The sequence below is a fragment of the Ochotona princeps genome, chromosome 18 (assembly GCF_030435755.1).
Source record: "Ochotona princeps isolate mOchPri1 chromosome 18, mOchPri1.hap1, whole genome shotgun sequence".
In the NCBI taxonomy this organism is placed as follows: Eukaryota; Metazoa; Chordata; class Mammalia; order Lagomorpha; family Ochotonidae; genus Ochotona; species Ochotona princeps.
Genome location: NC_080849.1, coordinates 1,371,676 through 1,394,225, shown reverse-complemented (window position 1 = coordinate 1,394,225; position 22,550 = coordinate 1,371,676). Strand labels below are relative to the sequence as shown.

The 22,550-nt window shown below is 56.8% G+C and overlaps 1 protein-coding gene across 1 annotated transcript; it reads left to right on the top strand.

Moving 5' to 3' along the window:
* Positions 1-10,371: 10,371 nt before the first annotated feature.
* On the top strand, positions 10,372-21,090 carry GALR1 (galanin receptor 1). Its single transcript, XM_004579416.3, has 3 exons — positions 10,372-11,037; positions 13,906-13,971; positions 20,756-21,090. Exons 1-3 carry the CDS (start codon positions 10,372-10,374, stop codon positions 21,071-21,073), a joined length of 1,050 nt encoding a protein of 349 aa, XP_004579473.2. The 3' UTR covers positions 21,074-21,090.
* The last annotated feature ends 1,460 nt before the right edge of the window (positions 21,091-22,550 follow it).

Sequence of the window (22,550 nt, the reverse complement as noted above, 5' to 3'; positions counted from 1 at the left end):
CACTCAGGGCCCCGCCGCTTGGGCTTGCCCCTCTGGGCTGGGCAGAGCCTGCAGGGGGGAGGCTGAGCACTGTGGGAGCACAGCGGCACCCCAGCCCTGCGCCCAGCCTGCTGTGGCTTGACAAGTGAGCAGGCCGAAGTATCTCCAAATGTCCACCAGGAGGAGTTCTTGCAGCCTAAACCATCTCCCCAGCTGCTTGCAAATGCTCAGCTCTGCTCAGGGATTCCCAGCTGAGGTCATTGGGGCTTGGGTGACAGGAGCCTGTGGGGCTGGGGGCTGTCACCTGCCAGCCGCTCTTTTTTTTTAATATATTTTATTTTTTTTATTCATTGATTACATTGTATTATGTGATACAGTTTCGTTGGAACTGGGAATCACACCACCCCTCCCCCCGTCCACCCCCCTTGTTGCATATCCACTGATCAAGTACAGTTGAGATTCCCTCTTTGCAAGCGTAAACTAAACATAGAGTCCAGCATCTTATAGTCCAATCTAGTTCCTCAGTTTCCTGGGGAGACCCTGTCTGGTCCGAGGGCAGAACCATCAGATTATCAACCCGATCAATTAAAGGCTCCAACATACCCTCAGCAACAATGAACTTTGTTGTGTAACTAATAGTTATAGTATTGAGTAACCAGTATGTTAAAAACAATTGCAGCCTGCCCGTTCCTGCCTTGCAGGCCCAAGAGCGTCGTTGCTGTTGAGTGTGCGCCGCCTGTCCCAGCCCTGCCTCCCTTGCAGCTTTAGGTGTTCCCGCAGCCTGGGCCTGCCTCTGCTTGCTCCTGCACACTTCCCGGGCTCCTCTTCAGAGAACCTGCCGTTTCTGCTTGTGACTCAAAGTACTCCCATCTCCCGGAAGAGCTATAGGTGGAGTTTGTGCTGATTCTCTTATGGTAATTTACACGGATCATTTCTGCAGAGGTGGGCAGAGACGCAGAAGTTCCGCCAGCGGAAAAGCAGGAGGCCTGGTCTGTGCTGGCCTGTGACCACAGAGCGGTCCCTGGGAGCCTCCTGCCCCGGGCCTACACCAGACCCCTCCGCTGGCCCGGGACAGCATGGGAGCTGCCAGAGTCACATCCTATGGTTTTCAAATGGGAATATCTAGGTTATGTTTGAAACTGTTGTATCTTTCACTAGCATGTAATTGCACACATTTTGGGGTACAGGTAGTGTTTCCATATACATGCACATGGTACAATGTTCAAATCAAGGTCATCCTACTGAGCTTCTTGGACATTTATCATTTCTTTATGGAGAAAACTTTCAGAATGCCCCCTGCCCACTTGTTCTTATCTTAGAAGGCTGCGTGGCACGTGCTGGTCACCTGTAGCTGTGCCAGGGGCAGCAGGTCCCTTCCTCTGATCTAACTGGACCCCGGTGCCCGTTGGTCATCTTTCCCTGTCCCTACCCTCCCAGGCCCTGCAAAGCACCCTGTATGCTCAGCTTCCATGCGACTTGCTGTCTTGATTCGAGGCCGAGTGAGATCATATGGCAATGGCTCCTCTCTGTGTTGACTCAGTTCACGTCGTGCGACCTCCACTTCCGTGCACATTGCTGCGAAGGACAAGATTTCACTCGTCTTCTGGCAGAGTTCCATGTGTGTGCCGCCCATGCCTTGCCCATGTGTCTCTAGTGGACATCTCGGCTGCTTCCGTGTCTTGCCGCAGTCAAGAGAGTAAGGGTGTCTCACACAGAGGATCCCATCTGTGGGGACGTATTCCTGGCAGAGGGATGCTGGATCTGGGGTAATGCCCGTTTCGGTTTTCTTCTGTGGGAACTCCAGATTGTTCTCACAATGGCTGTCCTACACCGATGAGATCTTGTTATCTTTTGCCCTTTTGGTAAGAGTCAGTCTGGCTGGAGGAGGTGACAGATCCTGTCACCTGCCATCTCCCTGGTGACCACAGATGTTGGGCTGTTTTTAATGTGCCTCTTCTTTTAGGTCTACTGTCCATGTTGACAATGGACTCTGACCTTGCTGTTGTGTTGTTGGGGTTCCTGACATGTTTTGGCATCCACCCTGTGCCAGATGCGTGGTCTGCGGATAACTCCTTCTGTCTCCCCTACCGAGAGCTTCCTTTGGGGCCCAGCAGTGTTTCTTTGGATGAGATGCCATGGATCTGTGTGTGACTTTTCTAAAACCTCCAAGTTAGGTTTTCATGTGTTGAACTTCATTTTGCTCAGATGACACCTTCCCCAGATAGGAACCGTCATTTGAGACCCTGGCCTGTAAATGTTGCTTCTCACCCCAGGTGTTTGAGTCAGGGCGTTTCCAAGTCTGACTTCCTTGTGTGTAGAAGAAACTGGGAGGTGGGTAGCCTGTGTGTCCTTTGCTTCACAAACTGAGTGGGGAGGAATAATGGGAACAAACACCAAGCTGACCCCTGGGGGTGAGGACCCACAGGGTGAGGACCCCTTGGGGTAAAGACCCCTGGGCCTGAGGACCCCTGGGAAGTGGGCAGGCCGAGCACAGCTTACTTGGCCAGTGAGCTCAGCCTGCACGGTCATCCATGGCATCTCATGTCCATGTCTAGGTAGAGAGCCTAAGGGGAGCTAAAATTCCAGATGGAAAGTGAATTCAGAACACATAAATCCAAACCTACTTGACCTTCAGCCCAGAGAACATTGCGTAACACAAACAAATTTTGCAAATGACATTTCAAAGAGGTATCTTTACCCGAATGTAAGCGCATCCATTGTGAGCCTTGACGTATTGCTGGTGAATGAAATCTCATTACTGTAACTGAAAAAAATGACGTTTTGTTCTCTGCCTCCTAGAAAGCCAAGGACTGTTGGCCGATCCTTTGAGAGTGGAGGCTGACAGCACAGCTCTGCGCGAGGCCTGGGATGTGCTCCTGTTGGGGTGAGCTCCTGCCCAACCCCAGCGCTGGGATAGCTGGAGGCACGGATGCCTGGCTGGGGGCAGTGGCCTCTGAATCTTAGCCATGTAGCTGTCCAGTGGTGATGAACTCTTTGGTTTATTAGGAGGTTAGACATTTCCAATATCTTTATTAAAAAGTTTGGGTAGCAAATCGATCTCTCCCTGGCTTTTTTTTAAGGGGGTGAGGGTAGGGAGTCCAATCCCCTAGGAAAGCCATCTTGTCTCCAGGGTTGATTCTGCTTGGAGACAGCGGCGGTCACGAAGGCCTCCCTGCTCCTGTGCCCTGTAGAGACTCCTCACCTGCCTTCTGGCCTTCTCCTGCCTGCCCCTGAGGCTAATTGCAAGGTTAGCTCTGTGTCAGAGAGAAACAGTGAGCCTGGGTTGGAAACCACTTCAAAGCAGTGTGAAGGCAATCCCAAATCGAAGGTTGCTGTGGTGAGGCTCAGCCTGCTGTGCACCCCACGTACGGGGCCAGCACTGCCAAGGACCTGGCTGGCCCTGGATCAGGTGCACCTTCAGAGCCTGGTGGTGCCATGCTGCGTCCCCTCCCGCCTGCCCGCCAGCCGGTGCCTCCCCGTGTTTGCTGAGAGGCTTTGTGAGCTGTTGGGGGGGTGCAATGCGGGATTCTGTTTCATTCTGCTGTGAAATAACAAACATGCGCTTGCAAACCACCATAACAGTGCAGGAGAGCAGAGACAGATGGTCCCAGACCCTCAGGGCGCACAACTGCCCATGAGCCTGTGAGCTGGGGTGTGCAGAGGCTGCTGTGGGTCCCTCCCTGGACTCTGATCTGCTGGGAGGATCTGATAACGAGCCACACCCAGGCTGCAGGTGTGGCTCCCATCAATCCCCAGGAGTTCCCTAGGATGAACCAGGCTGGTTCCAATAACTGATTGCACTGAGTGTTTTCATTAATCTTGCAACTGTGATATATACTACGTTATGTTGCCTCCATCTTTACAGCCTTGCTAACTGCAATAAAAGTGGACCCCAAGAAGTTCTCCCTGTTGGCGATTACAGCTCAGCAGGTTTGAGTGGTTTGCAGAGGCAGGTGGCCAGCACCCTGCCTGGGTGCTCCCGGGGCCTGCCCTGAGCACCCCACATCAACAGCTCCTGAAGCCTGAACGTGGGTTCACCACCCAGAGTGAAATGGGGGGCGCAGCCTCCCAGATGGGCGCCCCACACACGGTGGGATTTCTGGCAGCCCAGGGCATGGCACACCGGAGCAGTCAGAATGGATGCCAGAGTAATTTGACTACAATGAATTGCCAGTGTTCAGCCGCTCTGGCTGGCAGAAGCTGCAGTCTCACACAATTTTATCCAACACTTTGTCAGACTCGGGTGTGAACATGGCCAGCCTACAGAGTTCATTCTGGAACATGTGTCAGATTACCAGAAACCCAGAAGTCAGCCTCCTGGTAGCTTACCTCCTGCTGTACTGTCTACAGAGGGTCAGCCTTGCGTCCAGGAGTTCCTGCGGGTGGAAGAGAACTGTGGACTCTCAGGGGTTGTTTGTGATGTGGTGTGCCTTGGTTGTGCTCATGGCACAGCAGTCTGCGGTCCTGTGCCAGGTGGGGGTCGTGCCGGGTGGCAGCCGTACTGGATAGAGGGCAATGGTCACCACTGCTCCTCTGGTCCCCACCCCAGCAGGCGGAGCCACTTTGAGCCACCCCCGTGCAGCTCTCTGGTTCCCAGCACTTCTGCTCGCGGCCACATGCTGTGCTATGGCCCGACTTGCCATGAACTCACTGACACAGGTCATAACAGGGGGCCCATGGGGCAGCCCATGCCAGGCAGATGTTGGTAACAGGGCCCACGAGTAATGCACATTCAAGGAACAGTGGTGCCTGAGGCTGGGGTAGGGCAGGAGAAGAGGAGGTGCAGACACTAGGGCCCCAGGAAAGGGAGGCATTCTAGCCCCCGCACCCTGCGGGGTGACTGTCACCCAGAGTCACCCTGAAGAGCAGTGGCACTGTCCCCAGAGCAAAGAACTGAGAGCGTTACAGGGCACGGAGAGGCTGAAGCCCACAGGTGCGTCAGGGGAGCGCTGACACTGGGGCCCTGGCCAGTGAGCACCCGTGCATCTCAGAGGCGCAGGATGTCGGCAGAGCTCAGCCTGAGGTTCCCCTGGCCCCGAGGGTTCTGTTCTGAGTATGATGCCTTTGTAAATGAATGAATGAATGGATGGACACCGGTAGGTGAGGATCAGTGTGGGTTGCCCCTGAGGAATCTCTGAGCCCATTTGTGCTGCGCTGCTGAGCGTCCACACAGTGATTGCCTTCCGTGGGAGTGGAGAGATAGCAGCACGTTGGAGGTCTCCAACCTGGAAAGAGAGGTTGCTGGTTTCAGATGTCCTGCGTGATTTTGGTACCTTCTGACTTCTCTGTTCTCTGATCTGTCTCATTTTTCAGACAGCCCCAGCAGGTAGACAGCCGTGTGCGTTACAGAAACACCTGCCATGAGGCAGTGCTGTGTGAGACCTTTCTCAGCTGGGAGGTGGGCTTAGAATTCACTGGGAGAAACAGACACGCACCATCTCGGTGACAGGGCGCATTGAGGCACGACTGGACCCAGCAGCTGTGGTGCTGTGCCCTCGGCCCCGTGTCTTCTATGTCCTGCTCTGCCCCTGGTAACCACAGGAGCCCTGGCAGCTGTAACCTGGCACGTGTTAACCTCATGGCTCTGAATGCCAGGAGAACAACCCAGGAAGGGCATTCATTGATGAGGCAGGAGAGGCCCGTCCAAGCTGGGGCCAGCACCTCTAGACATTTGTCTGGGTTCCTTCCACACAAACCTGACTTCTTCCACTCAGCCCAGGCAGCAGGTCCCACAGGCAGAGGTGCTGGGAGTGTAAAATAGGCCCTGACCAGGTGGTGGCCATGTGCAGGGACGGGGAGGGAACCTGTTTCAGAGGATGCCCCTTCCCCAGCACCTGAGACGGAAGAGGTCTGGCCTCTGTCTGCAGCGTTAGCTATTGGCCTGGCCGATGGTGGAAACATGGCCAGCCTGGCAGGGTTGTGCTGGGGCCAGGGGGTAACACATTGCCCACGGCGTCACTGGAAGATCACCCACCACTCCTGTGTTGTGGCAAACAGTGAGGAGTTGTGCCACTGGGTGTTCACTGCTGGCTCAGGATGCAGAGCCAGGACACCTGCCTGCCCTTTTCCCGTCGGTGCTGTTGGACGGGATCCTCCGGCAGTTGCACAGGACACATTGGCCGTCACGCAGCAGCAAGGGTTCGCCTCCCACTGGCTGCTGCCTCACCAGGATGCTGGCAGCAAGGCCTTTGGGAATCTCGGCTTCTGCCAGCGGAGGCTGCCGCAGCTCACCCAGGCTCAGCGAGGATGTCAGGCATCCATGCTGGGGATGCCAGGGCAGAGTTCTCTATGCCGGATGGCACAGCTGGGGCCCCTGCTGAGCACAGGGTACCATACAGCCAGGTGACACCGCATTCCAGGAGGAGGGTCCCCCGGCTGGAACAGGGGTGGGCCAGTATGGAGAGAGCAGCCGGGAGCCATGCCCACTGCAGGGGACAGAGGCGGGCAAGGCCCACCGTGGCATCAGAGCCAGGAGCTCCTGCTTCAGGCAGAAACCCAAGGGTGCCAGCACAACAGGGAGGCAGAGTGGCACCCCTCCGCCCTTGCACGTCATCCTGTCTCACCCTCACTTCACCCTCTTTGCCTCTACCCTGCCCCATCCGTACCTTATCTGCTTCCTGCCTGCCTCATCTCTGCTTCCTCGCTGCTTTGCTGCTGTCTGGGATAAGCAAGTGGTTCCAACGTTGACAAGGCTTAACACGATGGCTTGTTGCTCAGGCCCACGTGTGAGCTGTCCCAGGTGACTCCTCTCCATGCAGTGGCTCAGGGCCCTGCCTGCCTACACCTTATGCTGTTCTTCCAGGTGCAGGCCTCAGGGCACAGGCTGGGCACACAGCTTGGCATGGGAGAGAGGCAGCTTCTGCTGTGTGCCTTGGTGGGGACAATTGCATTTAGCTTTGCTGATCTGATCCCTGTGGACTTGCCCAGCAGCACGTGTCTGAGCAGCCCAGCTGAAGGGAGCCTGGCAGGGGATGGGACCCTGGGTAGGGACTCTGTAGGCCTACACTTACTAGCTGATTTCAGAAGGAAAGGCAGCTTTGGGGACTTCACCAAGAGAACTGAAACAGAAACTCTGGCAACTGTGCGGGACCCGAGAGGCTCTGTATCGCGGAGTGAGTCTGCTGGAACAGGCCCAGCCGAGCCAAGGCACCAGGCAGCTTCCATAGGTTGTAGTGGCCGAGGCTTCTGGCTTCCTCACGGGACACTTGGAGGAGGGCTAGCTGATGGCAAGTCTGGAACCCCGCCTGCAGAAATAGCCCCTCTCTAAGCTGGGCAGTTGGAGCACAAGGGCATTCCGTGGCTTAACCTCCAGCTCATGACCACACAGCAAGTGCCCACTTCAGGCCCAAGTGTGAATGTTTCTCACTGCAGAAAACTCCAGGGCAGCTTCAGAGACAGGTGGGGTGGGGGGAAGGCAGCAATGAGAGTTTGTGCCAACGTTGCCTGTATCGGGGTACGAAGATAGGACACCTGCTTGTGCCTGTGAGATGCAAAGATAGGATGTGTGTTTTGGAGTCAGGGTTTGCTTCTGGGTTCTCAGGCATGTCGGATGGAAAGATTAGGATGTTCCGAGTCAACAGCGCTGTGGGGAGGAAGGCTGACGCACACGGAAACATCTTTGTAGGAATGTCCCCTTGACTCAATTCTCACCCTTTGGTCAGTTAGAAATCTGAAGGACAAATTTATTTATTTATTTACTTATTTAATTTGAAAGGCAGTTTTTTTTTTAAAGATTTTTTTTTTATTATTATTGGAAAGCCGGATATACACAGAGGAGGAGAGACAGAGAGGAAGATCTTCCATCCGATGTTTCACTCCCCAAGTGAGCCGCAACGGGCCGGTGCGCGCTGATCCAATGCCGATACCAGGAACCTCCTCCGGGTCTCCCACGCGGGTGCAGGGTCCCAATGCATTGGGCCGTCCTCGACTGCTTTCCCAGGCCACAAGCAGGGAGCTGGGTGGGAAGTGGAGCAGCCGGGATTAGAACCGGCGCCCATATGGGATCCCGGGGCTTTCAAGGGGAGGACTTTTAGCCGCTAGGCCACGCCGCCGGGCCCTTTGAAAGGCAGTTTTACACACAGAGAGAGAGAGACAGAGAGATGGGGGGAATCTTTGATTGACCCACTCCTCAGATGGACTCAAGAGCTGGAACTGAGCTGATCTGAAATCAGGAGCCGGGAGCTTCTTCCAGGTCTCCTTCGTAGGTGCAGGGCCCTGAGGACTTGGGCCATCAGCTGCTTTTCCAGCCCAAAGCAGGGAGCTGGATCAGAAATACAACGACTGGGCCTAGAACCAGTGCCCATACAGAATGTCAGTGTTACAAGGTGGAGGACCAGCCTCTTGAGCCACCATGCCAGCCCCAGGACAAAATTCTGACAAAATTGGAAACGAGTCATAAGAAGGTGAACTCAGCTGGAGTAACTGAAGTGTGGCTCCGAAGAGTTCATGATGGAATCTTGTTTATTTTCCTTTGATGTGGAAGGCAGAGGCACGGAAGCAGAGTGCTTTTCACTCACGTGGCCAACACCTTCCCGCACCAGGGTGGCCGGCCGAGCCCAGGCTGCAGCTCCTGCTGTCTCCCACGCCTCAGGCCAATTCATGGGAGCCACTCTGTGTTCCTTCCTTCTCTGAAGTGGCTGTAGGGAGGCGAGGGAGGGAAGGAGAAGAGGGGAGGGAGGGAAGGAAGGGGAGAGAGAGAGAGAGAGAGATCGAGATCGAGATCCCCTGGCTCACTCCCCAAGTGGCGCAAAGACTTGTCTGAAGCCAGGAGCTAGGAGCTTCCTCTGGTCTCCCACGGTTCTGAGCCATCCTTCACTGCTTTCCCAGGCCACAAGCAGGGAGCTGGATGGGAAGTGGAGCTGCGGGGACCCATACTGGTGCTCACATGGGAGATTGGCATTGCAAGTGGCGGCTTTATGTGTTATGGCACCATTCTAAGCTATGTGCTGGGTCTGGGTATTTGATGTAGTTCCAGTGTAACTTTTATGCAAGCCCCGCCCCCGAAGCCCACCCACAGCTCCTAATAACAAAACCCTCCCCTAAGCCACAGTGCCACAGTGTTCTTCAGTGCAGCAGAGACCTGGCCTCAGGGTGCTCTCCGGGGACCAGAGACAGGCAGCACAGCCCCCAGAGGTTCTAAACTGTCCCCCTGGCCCGGCTCTGTGGGATACTCGGCCCTGGGAAAGTGTGTGAACCCTGTGCCCGCCTCCCCTCAGGGGCAGAGGCAGCGCCATGAACCCTGCCCTCCCCGCGAGTACAGCCGCCCCTCGCTAGGCGCCCACGGTGTACCAGAGGTATCACCCGCGAGTGCTGGTTTTGAAAGGCGACACACACCAAGGATATCCACATCACACATTAGTCAATTTCCGCTCTCCGGTGGGGTACTGAGAGGTGACCAGGAGACTGTCCCTGCCCCACGTCCGCTCGCACTCTCGATCCGCGCCTTTTAAGCCTCTTAGAGGAGGGACCTTGGGCAAGAACCACAGAAGCCGCCTGGCGTGGAAGCGTCCAACCTTACCCTGCCGTTGGCTGGGGAGGGTGGGGATCCCAGAGCTTTGTTCCGCTCCGACAGCAGCCCGGCAGATGGGAGGGGGCGCCTAGGAGGCCCTGCGCTCGCTTGTGCCTCCCAGTCCTGCGCGCCCGGGAGTGCGCTCAGCGGCCCCAGCAGCTGCCGCCCCTGGCCGACCCGCACCCTGCAGAGGCGAGCGCAGGGAGGTGGGCGACCACCCATCCCGTGAGGAATCGCCTCGACTGGTGCCGACTTCCGGGGGACCGCCCGCGAGGCCCCCAGGGGGCGCCGGATTCAGCTGGGCTGAGTCTCCACTGCAGCCGGCACCGAGCTCTGCCCACCACCACGCGCGGAGCACCAAAAATCACGGTCGCCCAGGGGGCGACTTGGAATCCCAGTAGGACACGCGAGGGAGCCGGAGGTGCCCAGCGTTGGGGTGGTGGCGCAGAGCGCGCGGGCAGCTCCAGGAACCCTCTCGGGTGAGCCGCGCCCTTCCCGGGGCGCTACTGCGCGCAGGGTCCCCTTCCCTGGGAGAGCTGCAGCCAACAGGTGCAGCCGAGGCCACTGGCAAGAGCGAGGAAGGACGGCCGGTAAGGCGCGGGGAGGACACTCACCAGCAGGGCTTGAGCCGGCGGGTCTCCGACTCGGTGGCGCGGCGCGGGGTGCTGGAAGACCCGGTGCTTTTTGCGCTCCGGCGCCCGCCATCCCCTCTGAGTCGCCGCTCGAAGACGGTGTCCCCGGGCAGGGCCAGCCAGCCCCGGCACCCGCTTTTGCGCACACCCTTGGACCATCAGAGGGGGCCTCAGGTCGCTTTGAGCGAGACTCCGGGCGCCCGCTTTCTTCGCCGCAAGCAAGCAGCCTGCTCGGAGCACGTCCCGTGGGTCATGGAGCTGCCGGCTGGCAACCTGAGCGAGGGCAACGCGAGCTGGGCCGAGCCTGCCGCCCGTGAGCCCCGGCCGCTGCTGGGTGTCGGCGTGGAGAACTTGGTTACGCTGGTGGTGTTCGGCCTCATTTTCACGCTGGGCGTGCTGGGCAACAGCCTAGTGATCACGGTGCTGGCGCGCAGCCCACCGGGCAAGCCGCGCAGCACCACCAACCTGTTCATCCTCAACCTGAGCGTCGCCGACCTGGCCTACCTGCTCTTCTGCATCCCCTTCCAGGCCACGGTGTATGCGCTGCCCACCTGGGTGCTGGGCGCCTTCATCTGCAAGTTCGTCCACTACTTCTTCACCGTGTCCATGCTGGTCAGCATCTTCACGCTGGCCGCCATGTCGGTGGACCGGTACGTGGCCATCGTGCACTCGCGGCGCTCCTCCTCCCTCAGGGTGTCCCGCAACGCGCTGCTGGGCGTGGGCCTCATCTGGTCGCTGTCCTTCGCAATGGCCTCGCCCGTGGCCTACTATCAGCGCCTCTTCCATCACGGTTCGGGCAACCTCACCTTCTGCTGGGATGAGTGGCCGGACCCGCGCCACAAGAAGGCCTACGTGGTGTGCACCTTCGTTTTTGGCTACCTGTTGCCGCTGCTGCTCATCTGTTTCTGCTATGCCAAGGTGGGGACAGAGCCTCCTAGCGTCCGCAGCAGACCCACGCTCGCGGGGCGCGCTGCGGGGCGCTGTCCTGGTCCACAGCGCTGCGCTGTGCTTGCTCTGTCCCGGTGCTGCTGAGATGGCGCCTTAGGCCTGTAGAGTTTGCCCTGAGGGGAAAATTGCAGCCCCTTGGGAGGGCTGTCTTTCGGGGCTCCCTCTGGTCCTCAGCTGCCAGAGAGGGGAGCCACTCTGTGGGCGGCTGCAGGGCTGCTGAGTTTGGGGTCCTTCCAAGCAGCCCACCGGTTGTCTGCCGCTGGAGAAGGCCCTGCCCAGTTCCCCCCTCTGGTGCTCCTGAGGCTGGAAAGAGGCTGGAGACTCGTGGGCCAGCCCTTCCGGTCCTCCGAGTGTGGGATGTGATTTGGTGCCCATCAGGAGGCACCGGCCTGGCTCTGGGAAGCCATTACTTAGTTTCATTGTTTGCAGCAGTCTGCCCAGGTGGGATTGCCGTGTGAGGAGGAGGGCGGGGTCCCTAGCTCCGCAGCTGTGGGAGAGCGACCCCATAGGCTGTTCCTGGAGCCCAGGCTGTGGCTCGCACAGTGAGCAGGACCTGAACATGCTTCCCTGGTCTGTGTGTGAGCAAGGGGCATGTGGTGGCGTTTGTGGGGTGCACACCTGCATCCCCACACAACCCTTCAGATACCCTCACCACCAGACACCTGGGCAGCTGGATTCTGGCATTTCTGCTTGAACGCATCCCCTCTTCCTGGTCCTGGTGCTTTGGGAGGGCTGAGGTGATGAGTCCACAGAGGGCTGGGACAGGTGGCAGGCTGGGGCTTTCTCAGGCTCAGGCTGGGGGCACCTCATCTGGCGTGGGTCCTCCCCTCCGTGTCCCTGAGGGAGGTGGTGTCTGCTGAGAGGGGTCGTGGCTTTGGATGCTTCCTGGAAGAATGACAGCTGGCACCAAAAGGCTGTGCCCATGTGAGCAAGAGGCGGGCACTGGGTCACGGCCTTCAGGGCGGCTGCTCGGAAAACAGCTGATCTATTCCGAGTCTGGCAATGTAAACCCGAAGGCTGGTGCGAAGCGGTGGGCATTTGGGAGGGAGTGTCCGCAGAGGGCAGGCTTGTGCACTGACGCCCCCTCCCTTCCAGAAGTCCTCAGGCTGCAGGAGAGGGAATGATACCTCTCTTCTTTAGGGCAATGGCTACAGTTTTGCTGTTGGAGAGCTTATAGAACCCAAAGGACAGAGTTTTCACCGACTGCTTTTAAGTACAGTCGTTTGGATATTTTCTATGGAAAGTGTTGCCAGCTAGCGCTCAGAGCAATATTTGCAGGCTGCTTTCAGGGGGATTTGAACAGTGATATGTCGGCCTCAAGCGTTTGTCACCATGGATTTCTAGACAAGGGGCAGGCCCAGGCCCAACTGCTTCTCCAAGATGCATCCTGATGGCCAAAGCAGGAAGTAGCAGGTGGCCATGAAGGCACCCAGGGGCACAGTTTCTCTTATGCCAGAGCTGCTCTCTGCTGCCCAGGCTTGCAAGTTTCTAGTGGAATGGCTTTGGTGTGGGCTGGCCAGGCCCTTCCCAATGTCTGTGGCCGAGACATTGGTGCTGTCTGAGGGAGTGCCGGGGCCCCGTGGGAGATCTGCGACCCTTCTCCTCCGCCGTGCTGGCCTTAGCTGGGCTGCATCACACCGCAGCGTTATGTGCACCGAGGATGAGCATGTAGTACAGGGAGACTGAGCTAAGAAAAACACACTTGAGCATTTTCCTCGTTGCTTATTTGGCACCATTTCATGTTCTCAAGTGTGGCTACTAAGCTGTGATCCCAGCTAGCGTGTTGGAGGAATACACTTTTTCCTTCCTCTTTGAAAGGCTTTTTGGTTTGCTCCTGCAAAAACTCAGGTCTCATTCCATCTGATCTTCCATGCGGTATTGCTGCCCTGGCTGTGGCAGAAGCGTGAACTCAGTGGCGTATACTGAGAGCTTCCGCATGCTCCTGGGGCCAGTGGAGGCTGGAGTTCTTGCAGCCCAGTTCAGCCGTGTCAGGAAGTGGGAAGGAGACTGAGAGCAGCTGAGGTGCCGGCTGCCTGCCTGCTGCAGGGCGCGGGAGCTGGGAGGCGCATGCCGTGCACTCCCTGGGGGGCATGACGGATGGACCGTGAGCCTGCGTCGTGCTGGACGGAGCAGGCTTCTTCCGTAAGTTCCAGCAATTCAATTATGTCCAAGCCGCAGCGCTGGAAGAGACAGAGCATGGCAGGAGCGTGGGTCCAGCTGCTCGAGGGACTGGCTGTGCCATCTGGGCGTCTATACCCTTTGTCATCCGGAGGACAGGTGTTTTTTTTTTCCTCTATAAATTCCCCCTCGGATGGGATGTAAAAGTCAAGTGAAGCGTAAGTTCTTCAAGTTAGCATTATTAGCATTTTGGCAAAAATCCCCTGCCAAAAGTCAACAATGGGTTTTTTTTGTTAGCAAAGCTGGGGTTCCCCGAGTCCCTGGGACGCATGCTGTAAATTGTTAAAAAAAATGCTGGCTGAACCTGCTGACATTGAGTTCCTGAAATGCAGAACTGGGGTTGGGGCTGGGCTGTAGGAGGCCTGGAGAGTTGGCTTGAGGAGCGATTTGGGGAGCAGACGTGATGGAGGGATGACGGGGGATGGCTGTACGATGCACAGCTTGGCATGATTTGGGTGGCTGCCCAAGTGTGCCATCTTACTCATTCAGCTTGGACTTTCAGTGTGTCTCACAGCTGCTAGGGACCTGCCGAGAGCTGAAACAGGGACCCCATGTTCTGGGGGACCCCGGGACAGAGGCAGGATGGTGGCATCCTTTAGTGAGCCCCAGGTGTTCTCTGGGTCAAACGCAAGCCGAGTTCACTTGTGTGTGTTTTCCCAGGTCCTTAACCATCTGCACAAGAAGCTGAAGAATATGTCCAAGAAGTCAGAGGCATCCAAGAAGAAGGTTGGTGCCCACGCGTCCCTTCGCACAGCGTCCCATAGAGCTGGGCTTCCGGGGCACCTCCAGCCAGCCCGCCAGGCTCCTTGGTGCCGATCTTTGAAGCGGTCTTTTGCTGTTGGGGTGAAGGACAGGAAGGAGGTCCAGCCTTGGGGAGGGATGCACAGTCCGACAGGCAGGAGAAAGCTGGCCGTTGAGAGGTGCTTTTGGGCCGACATGTGGGAGAGGGTGGTGCACTGGCTCTCTGCTGCCTGCTCTGTCTTCCTAGGGAGCTCATTGTGGTCACCTGCCCCTGAGGTCCCCAGAGCACGGAGCCACTGTCCTTGCTGTCCCACTCGAACTGGCACTGTCCGTGTGCGCAGAGCCCTGAAGGTGCTTGGAGGGTCATTCCACAGCTCACACGTTCCCTGGCTGACAGGAAAGCATCCACCTGACCGCTGTTCAGACACTTTTCCTTGGCAAGTGGGCTTTGGCTTGCCTCTCATGGGTGTAGTGTCTGTTTAATCTGTGATTCCAGAAAGTTGGCAGCTGTGCTGGGATGGATTGGAGACCCAGACGCCAGAGCCACTGCTGCCAGCTGTACCACCTTGGAATGCACGTTTTGGTTGATGATAGTCATAATTTTAATCCATTGTTACTAAGACCATCGTATTTACTTTTAAAAGATGGCTAAGACCACACCTGCTCCTGGAGCTTTTGTTAGACATGCGCTGCTGGTCTTTGGATACATACCAAGGATATGACATGAAAGACCCACTGGCGACCGTTCGCACTGGTCCCTCCTAGTGGACCACTTGTTAAGTGGGTTTCAGTTGAAGCCTCTTGGCCCTTCTTCATAGCAGCTGATGAAGTCTCAAGCTCCGCACGTCGAATCAGTCCAAAAAGCATTTTCATTGTTGCCAGTGATGCGCTAGTATGCTGGAACTTCTCCCCTTTTGTTCTGATCTGTTCGTTTCTCTACAAAGGTGATCTGTCGTCCTCCTTGGGTGGTTATCTGGGGCACATCTGCCCTGCCCAGGGTCCAGCTGATTCCCGGTGGGGCAGGGGGTGGGATGGGCTGCAGCCCTGCAGCTGTGGGGACAGCTTCCCGAGTCTGGAGGAGCCACCAGCGCGATTCCTGCCTGGAGAACTGGGGAGGGGAGGACGGGCGTCCTCCAGGGTGCAGGCTCGCTGACCGGCAGGCCCCACTCGGGGTGACACATGCCTGTGGTTGATGAGTGATAGGAAGGCAGCAAATCACCCTTTAGCCTTAGCCGGATTTTCCTGCTGTCTAGGGCTCGTGTCCATCTCAATGTCTGAGAGACGTTGGAGAGAAATTGCCGGTGTCCCGGGGAAGAAGGCAGTGCTCAAAGGAAGGGAGTGGGTCTCACACAATACGACTAGAAGGGCTTCTGTTTGACTTGGCTGTGAGCTCAGCAGTTCAGCCGCACACCTGGACACGTGCGAGCAGGGCAGAAGATGTATGTGCCCACACGCAGCACCAGGGTGCCTCAAAACACAGTCCAGAGGTGAGCTCACTTGAGTGCTAACGTTGAAATTCATGCAGCTTCCCATAAACAGCATTTCCTATGGCCTTCTAAACATCTTCTTTTGTGCATTAATTTGTTTTTCTTTTAACACCAAAATCAGCTTATTTAATTTCACTTTTTCTTTATTGGAAAGGCAGATATACAGAGATAAAGATGTGTCTGCTGGCTCGCTCTTCAAGCAGCCGGAGCTGAACAGATCCAAAGCCAGGAGCAAAGAGCCTCCTCCAGGTCTCGCACACGGGGCGGGGGGGGACCCCAAGGCTGCCTCCCCAGGCCACAGGCAGGGCGCTGAATGGGAAGTGGAGCAGCTGGGGTTAGAACTGGTGCCCATATGGGATCCCAGTGTGTACAAGGCGAGGACTTTAGCTGCTAGGCTGAAGTGCTGGGTCTTTAATTTCACTTTTGAAACCTTTTGCAAGTACCCTTGTGCATAGAATCCTTGTTTGTGCTTGTATGAAACTAACTCTGGTCATTCTTGCTCCATAGCAAAAGCTTTAAGCATCTGTAGGAGGGAAGTTTTTCTCTTGCACCTGTACAACCCCCGATCCTGAGCCATCCCATTGCTCTGAGCCCATTTCCCAGTCCCCCTCTCTGCTAGAGCAGCTGCAGGTGGTGGTGATGTGTCTGAGGAAGAGACAGGAGACAGGAGACAGGTGGGGGAGGGGAGGGGTGAACATTCACAGCAGGGAGCCAGACCTTGAGATCAGCTGGACGGTCAGTCTGGATGGGTGGCCTCCGTGCCACAGGGCTGGCAGAGAGCTTGGGGTGGTGCTGTGTGTAGGTGGGTTGCCGAGCTACGTGGTGTGGGCCTTGATGGATCAGAAGAACAAAGACCTCATGGACAGTGGGGGATGGACACAGATCTCAGTGGACGGTGGGGGATGGACACAGATCTCAGTGGACGGTGGGGGATGGACACAGATCTCAGTGGACGGTGGGGATGGACACAGATGTCAGTGGACGGTGGGGGATGGACACAGATCTCAGTGGACAGTGGGGGATGGACACAGATCTCAGTGGACGGTGGGGGATGGACACAGATCTCAGTGGACAGTGGGGGATGGACACAGATCTCAGTGGACAGTGGGGGATGGACACAGATCTCAGTGGACGGTGGGGGATGGACACAGATCTCAGTGGATGGTGGGGGATGGACACAGATCTCAGTGGACGGTGGGGGATGGACACAGATCTCAGTGGATGGTGGGGATGGACACAGATCTCAGTGGACAGTGACGGGACAGGATACAGGTTTAAATAATTTTCTCTTTTAGATTCCTTTTGTAGCTGCTTGCTTGGTCTGTTCTGGCTGCTGCACAAAACTGTGGAACAAGTTGTTTTCCATGTGGCAGAAATGTATTGCTTTTGACTCTGGAGGTGGCAGCAAGGACCAAGCACCTGCAGGTTCAGTGTGTGCAAGGTGCTATTTCCTGGGGCTGCCATGGCACCTTCTTACTGTTAGGGGGGCTTACTCTGGGCGGAGCACCAATGCTTCTGGAGAGCACTCCAGTCCCGGGCTCATCCCCTAACCTCTCCCACCAACCCTCATTTCCTGTGGGGGCGCCTCACCTCCTCTGGGCTCATCATCTCCCAAGGCCCAGCTCCCAACCCCAACACCTAGGTGCCTGGGAACTAACACAGGACTCAGGGAGAGTTGAACATTCAGACGGTGTCGCTGTCCACTCGGACCTTTTCCATTCGAACTCACAGTTCCATGGAAAGCTTGGCCGCTCCTGATAAACCAGCTATTCCCCCTGCTTAGAGGAAATGGGTTTTCTCTTGCAGACCTGAGACTGCAGAATAATTGCCTTATAATTGATTAAATGGTTTGCCCAGGCTCTGCTAGATGTAAAGAAACATTGTCTGGACACTACAGCCGGATCCTTCCAGTCTCCTTGGAGGACACCTGCACGGCATGCTTGCTTCCAGGAGGCAAACAGGATTCCAGCGCTCCTGTGATGTCCTGTTAGCCTCTGGGGCGATGCGTCTGTGTTTGTGTGCATGTGCGCCCATGTTTGTGCATGCGTGAGCGCGTGTGCGCACGTGCACATACATGTGTGCATACCCATGTGTGAACATGAGCGTATCTGTGTGAGCGTGTGTAGGTATGTGTGCATGCGTGAGCACGCGTGTGTATGTGTGAGCATGTGTGTGCGTGTGTGCGCTTCTTACTGTTTTTTGTTAGTATGCTTGGAGTAACATAGCAAGCCTTGGCTACCATTTATGCAATTTATAAAATGCTTTCGTCATTTTCATCAATTCCATTAGATATATTGTGAATACCGTCCTTTGAAGAAGGCACACATGTCCCAGATGACTTGGAAAAGAGCGTTCCAGACACCTTCAGTGGGAGGAGCAAAGGAGCCATTGCGAAGGCAGGGAGAGTTAGTGTAGACTTGGGATGTGTGGTGGCACAGTGACTTCTTCATGCAAAGTCGCTGTTGGCACTCTGTGCCTCCAGAGGACAGAGCCACCAGCACACAGCGGGAATGGCCCTGCTCTGCCCAGGCCAAGGTCTAGGAGACAAGAGGAAGCTCACCCTCCTTCTCCTCCTTCTCTGGGGAGGCCTCCAGGATGCGTGCTGGAGAGACGGGGGTGGGGCAGCTTTCGAGTACTTCCTGAGGGCCAGGGGCTCAGCTAGCTTGCGTGTCTTTCTTGACTCTGATGTGCGCCTGGGACTCTGACCTCGGGTAGGTTCTCCAACTCCCCGATTAGCATGTCAATGAGGCGGTCGCCCAGGGAGCTGCTGGTGCCCGCTCTGCATGAGTGGCAAGCGTGCTCCGTTATGTCCAGCTCTTTGCTCCGGCGGGCATGCCTGGACGTCAGCTCTCTTTGACATGGCAGGGCCAGTGCTGAGTTGGCAATGGCTTGCGTCCAGCATGGGAGCTGTTGGCTCTTCTCCAGAGGACGGCAGGGGGAGAGAGAAGACCCCAGCCATTTACTGTCTCCAGTCACCCACAGCACTGTGCTTTGATGCCACTGTGTCTGCAGGGCCAGCTGCCCAGGGTCTGCGGACTGCTGAAGCAGCTGGGAGGATGTCGGTTCCTTAATGAGACTTGGGGTGACCCAGGCCATGGTTCGGGATTCTGTTGGACTCTTTGGGGGAACTTTCATAGGTAACTGGTAGAGTTTATGTAAATACCCACAGAGCTTCTTTCCCAGTCTTTTCACTCTAAGTTGTAATCCACTCACACTTTAAGGCTACCACTGGACCAAGAGAAAGAACCGACTCTGAGTTTAGAGGGATTGCTAAAAAGTGAAAAGTGAATTTTGAATGTCCCCTAACACACAGGCTCACGTTGGCTTCCTGGGCAAACATCCCGTGCTGCGGGCCTGTTCCCATCTGCCCCGTGGGGCTGCGGAAGACCAGCAGCTGATGCGCAGCTGCTGGGTTTATTTCTGCCCTCCGCTTTACATCAGTAGATATTTCCTGAAGGCAGCAATGAAATGGAATATCAGGGGGAACGTCAAGTGCAGAGATGGTCTGAGCAACTTAGAAAGAAAAGAGGATGTTTTCTGTTCTATTTGTAGGTATAATTGTATCTCAATTGTTTGATTAAATCATCCGAGTGGCATTTCTCCTGCACTAATGGATCTATGGAGAGCAGACACTCCCTTTGTGTATGTGAGCGAGTCATGCGCTTGCTTCCTGTGCCGTGTGCCAGCGGCCGTGGTATGTAAGCCGGCACCATGCACTTGCTCCCTGTGCTGTGTGCCAGCGGCCGTGGTATCTAAGCTGGCACCATGCGCTTGCTTCCTGTACCGTGTGCCAGCGGCCATGGTATGTAAGCCGGCACCCCATCCCCATGGTCCTAGGGTTTTACCGAAAGGGTGCAGCGGGTGCAGTTGGACTCATCTTTACAGTCAGTTTCCACAGGTAACACAGCTCATTTGTGACCTGCTGCTCAACCACGGTGCCAGTGGGTGATGAGCCTCATCTCATGGTCCACTATCCGCTAGCACTGGCCAGCCCACCCCTGTCCCTTTGGGCCCAGGTCCCCTCCGGCTTCCTGCTGCCTGACTTCCGGGATCAGCGCAAAGCTGCTGCTTATGTCTCTGCCCACATCTGTCTGGGGGCCGGAGTGTCTCGGTGTGAGATCCTGGGGGTTCTGCCCTGTGGGGTCTCTGCTGCCCCAGGGTGCTATGGCACTGAGATGGCTGTGCGGGTGGGAGTGTTTGTGTTGTCTGTGATTTCCCAGGCACAACAGTCTCTTCCAAGTCAGCCCCGATGCAGGCCGTGGGGACTGTCAGTTCCACAGGCTTTCCTCCTCTGCCTGTGCAGCCAGCCTTCCTTCAGCCACACACACACAATGTCTGTACAGCAAGGGGCAGCATGCCACCCTGGGGTGAGCCCACCCCCATCTCTGACAGTGTCCCAGGGCTGGGAGGCCTGGGTGCGTCAGAGGATGGTGGCCCATGGCCCAGGGCGCTCCAAGCTGCCACGGCCCGGGCTGTGTCTGAACAGAGGGACTCTTGGCCCTTCGGACCTGAGGCTGAGACAACAGGTGTCTCCTGCCTGTCCTGGCAGCCAGCATGAGCATGGCAGCCGTGAATGCCCGGGAGCCTCTGCTGGACTCAGTTGGAGGACGGAGATGAATACTTTACTGGGGAGCCCTTGTGGCCCACCTACCTACCAAGCTGCTTTGGCTGGATGTGGCTCTGGGTGGCAGGGGAGTGGGAAGGGTGCTTAGTGGTCACACGAGCTACTGTGCACCTGCCACAGGGCTGGGCAGGGGGGGACCAGTGGTGAGGTCCCATGCCCCGGAGGAGGTTGTGTCCACCCACAGGGGTGTCAATCACAGCCGGGCTTGTCCTTCATCACTGCCCCTCTCCAGTCTGGCGGAAAACCTGAGGGAGACTTGTGGGTGCTGCCGCTGACCTGCCAACATTGCTGATGGACCACAGCGAGGGCAGGTGGGGGCAGGTGGGGGCAGGCAGGGGCAGCGAGGGCAGGTGGGGGCAGGCGGGGGCAGGCAAGGCCAGGTGGAAGCCAGCAAAGGTGCCGGGTAGGACATGACTCTGGGATACTGTGCGCTTAGGCAAACATGGCTTCTACTTGCCGACGGATAAGAGCACATGGCTTTTACAACTTTGCCGGGTTGTTGGGGAAAGGTGCCGGAAATGGCAGGTCTTGAAGACACTGTGAGGACAAGCATCCAATGCCAGGCAGTAGGGTTCCGCTGAGGCCAGCCCGGCTGCCCTGAGCAGGTGCCCTGAGCCGGCTTCCCACGGTGATACACCGTCCCTCTGTTCCTCTGCAGACGGCGCAGACGGTGCTGGTGGTGGTGGTGGTGTTCGGCATCTCCTGGCTGCCTCACCACGTCGTCCACCTCTGGGCCGAGTTTGGTGTGTTCCCGCTGACCCCGGCCTCCTTCCTGTTCCGGATCACCGCCCACTGCCTGGCCTATAGCAACTCGTCAGTGAACCCCATCATCTACGCCTTCCTCTCGGAGAACTTCCGGAAGGCCTACAAGCAGGTGTTCAAGTGCCGCCTTCGTGGCGAGCCGGCGCTCAGCGGGTCCCGGGAGCACAAATGCCGCGTGGACACGCCGCCCTCCACCAACTGCACGCACGTGTGAGGACCTGGCTCCAGGCGCCGGGCTCTGCACTGTGCCCGACGGCCCTCGGGCTCCTGGTGCCAGGCTCCTCTCTGTGCCCGATGCGCCCCTCTCTGTGCCCGACGGCCCTCGGACTCTGGGCGCCGGGCTCCTCTCTGTGCCCAATGCGCTCCGCACTGTGCCCGATGGCCCTCGGGCTCCGGGCGCCGGGCTCCTCGCTGTGCCCGACGGCCCCGAAAGTGCTGCCTGCCGATCCTTGTGCTTGCCTCTTCCAAATCCCACCAAACCGCCTCCTCATCCAGTGGACCCCGTCCCGAGGGTGATCAGTGTGCAGCCTGCTCTGCTCTGAGACTCTGGCACGTTTTACGCCTCTTTGGACAGACCAGAGTCAGGTGTGATTCTCTTCAGCTCTTTCCAGAGTAAGGAGCAGGGATGCTGGTTTTTGTTTTGTTTGTTGTTTTGCAACATGTATATTTTAAAACTAGCTTCTTTAGAAAAAAAAAGTGATTTTTCAGTTTGAAGAGAGTAGGTGGGTTTAGAAGCCATGTTTTTAAGACAAAGTCAAGGACTCACACCAGTGACCTTGAGTCACACTGGCTCAGCCCATGGGCACCTGTGCGAGTGGAGCCCGCTGGGAGAGGCCTGCGGGTTGCAGGCGCCTTTGCTCCCCCCTTAGCCCTGGGTGCGGCTTCTGTGGTAAGAAGGGCTCTGGGGTTGCCTTGGGGCTGCTGCTCTGCGGGGGACCCAGCACGCACCCCAACCGTGCTCCCAGGGCTCTCCCTGACTTCCAGGGTGAGAGGGAGTGTTGGCATTTTAAACAGACAGAGCTTTGTTTGCACTGAAGTCTGAATGCCAAGTGCTCCCAAACCGCATGCCAGGAAGCTTGCTTTCCAACACTTAGCTGTGGGAGTGTTGAGTGGAGTGACCCTCAGGCTGTGTGTGTTCAAGGGGGTGGGAGCTCTTCACCTGGCCTCAGCACGAGGGGGCCGCAGCCCGAAGAGCTCTGATGTGTTTTCAAGAATTCCCAAGGCAAAAACAAAACAAAACAAAAACAAAACAAAACAAAACAAAACACTTGTGATCCCAAGAATTTTGGATAAGGAATACCCAGCTGTGTGTGTCCTTGGCCAAAGCCTGAGCTGTGCCTTGCTGGAAGCGGCAGGGACCGTTAGGAACAGCCAGTGGGGTTGGAGCCTGCTGGCAGGTAGCTTGTCCTGGCCGTGGGGGCCTCTCGTGCCAGTGCGTGGCTTCTGCCTTGCATTGTGGAAAACACTGATGCCCGTGTGCCCAAGTCTTCCTTGCCCTGCTTGTGTTAATGTGGGGTTCCAGTGGTGTTTCCTGCTGTTTCTTTATGTTTGCGACAAGAAGAGCTGGAGAAGTGGGATGTAAAGCAAGAAGGGGTTTTTTGGCCACAGGATTTTGTGGCACATCTGCCTGTGCCAGATCAGGATTCCCTGAGAAATGCCAGCTTCAGGTGAAGCAACAAACTCCGTGTGAA

What these genes read in the sequence shown, in the direction of transcription:
- GALR1 (XM_004579416.3), top strand. Translation starts at nt 10,372, where the DNA reads ATGGAGCTGCCGGCTGGCAACCTGAGCGAGGGCAACGCGAGCTGGGCC. An exon ending in TCTGTTTCTGCTATGCCAAG is followed by an intron (nt 11,038 to 13,905) that starts GTGGGGACAGAG and finishes GTGTTTTCCCAG; the next exon opens with GTCCTTAACCATCTGCACAA. An exon ending in CAGAGGCATCCAAGAAGAAG is followed by an intron (nt 13,972 to 20,755) that starts GTTGGTGCCCAC and finishes GTTCCTCTGCAG; the next exon opens with ACGGCGCAGACGGTGCTGGT.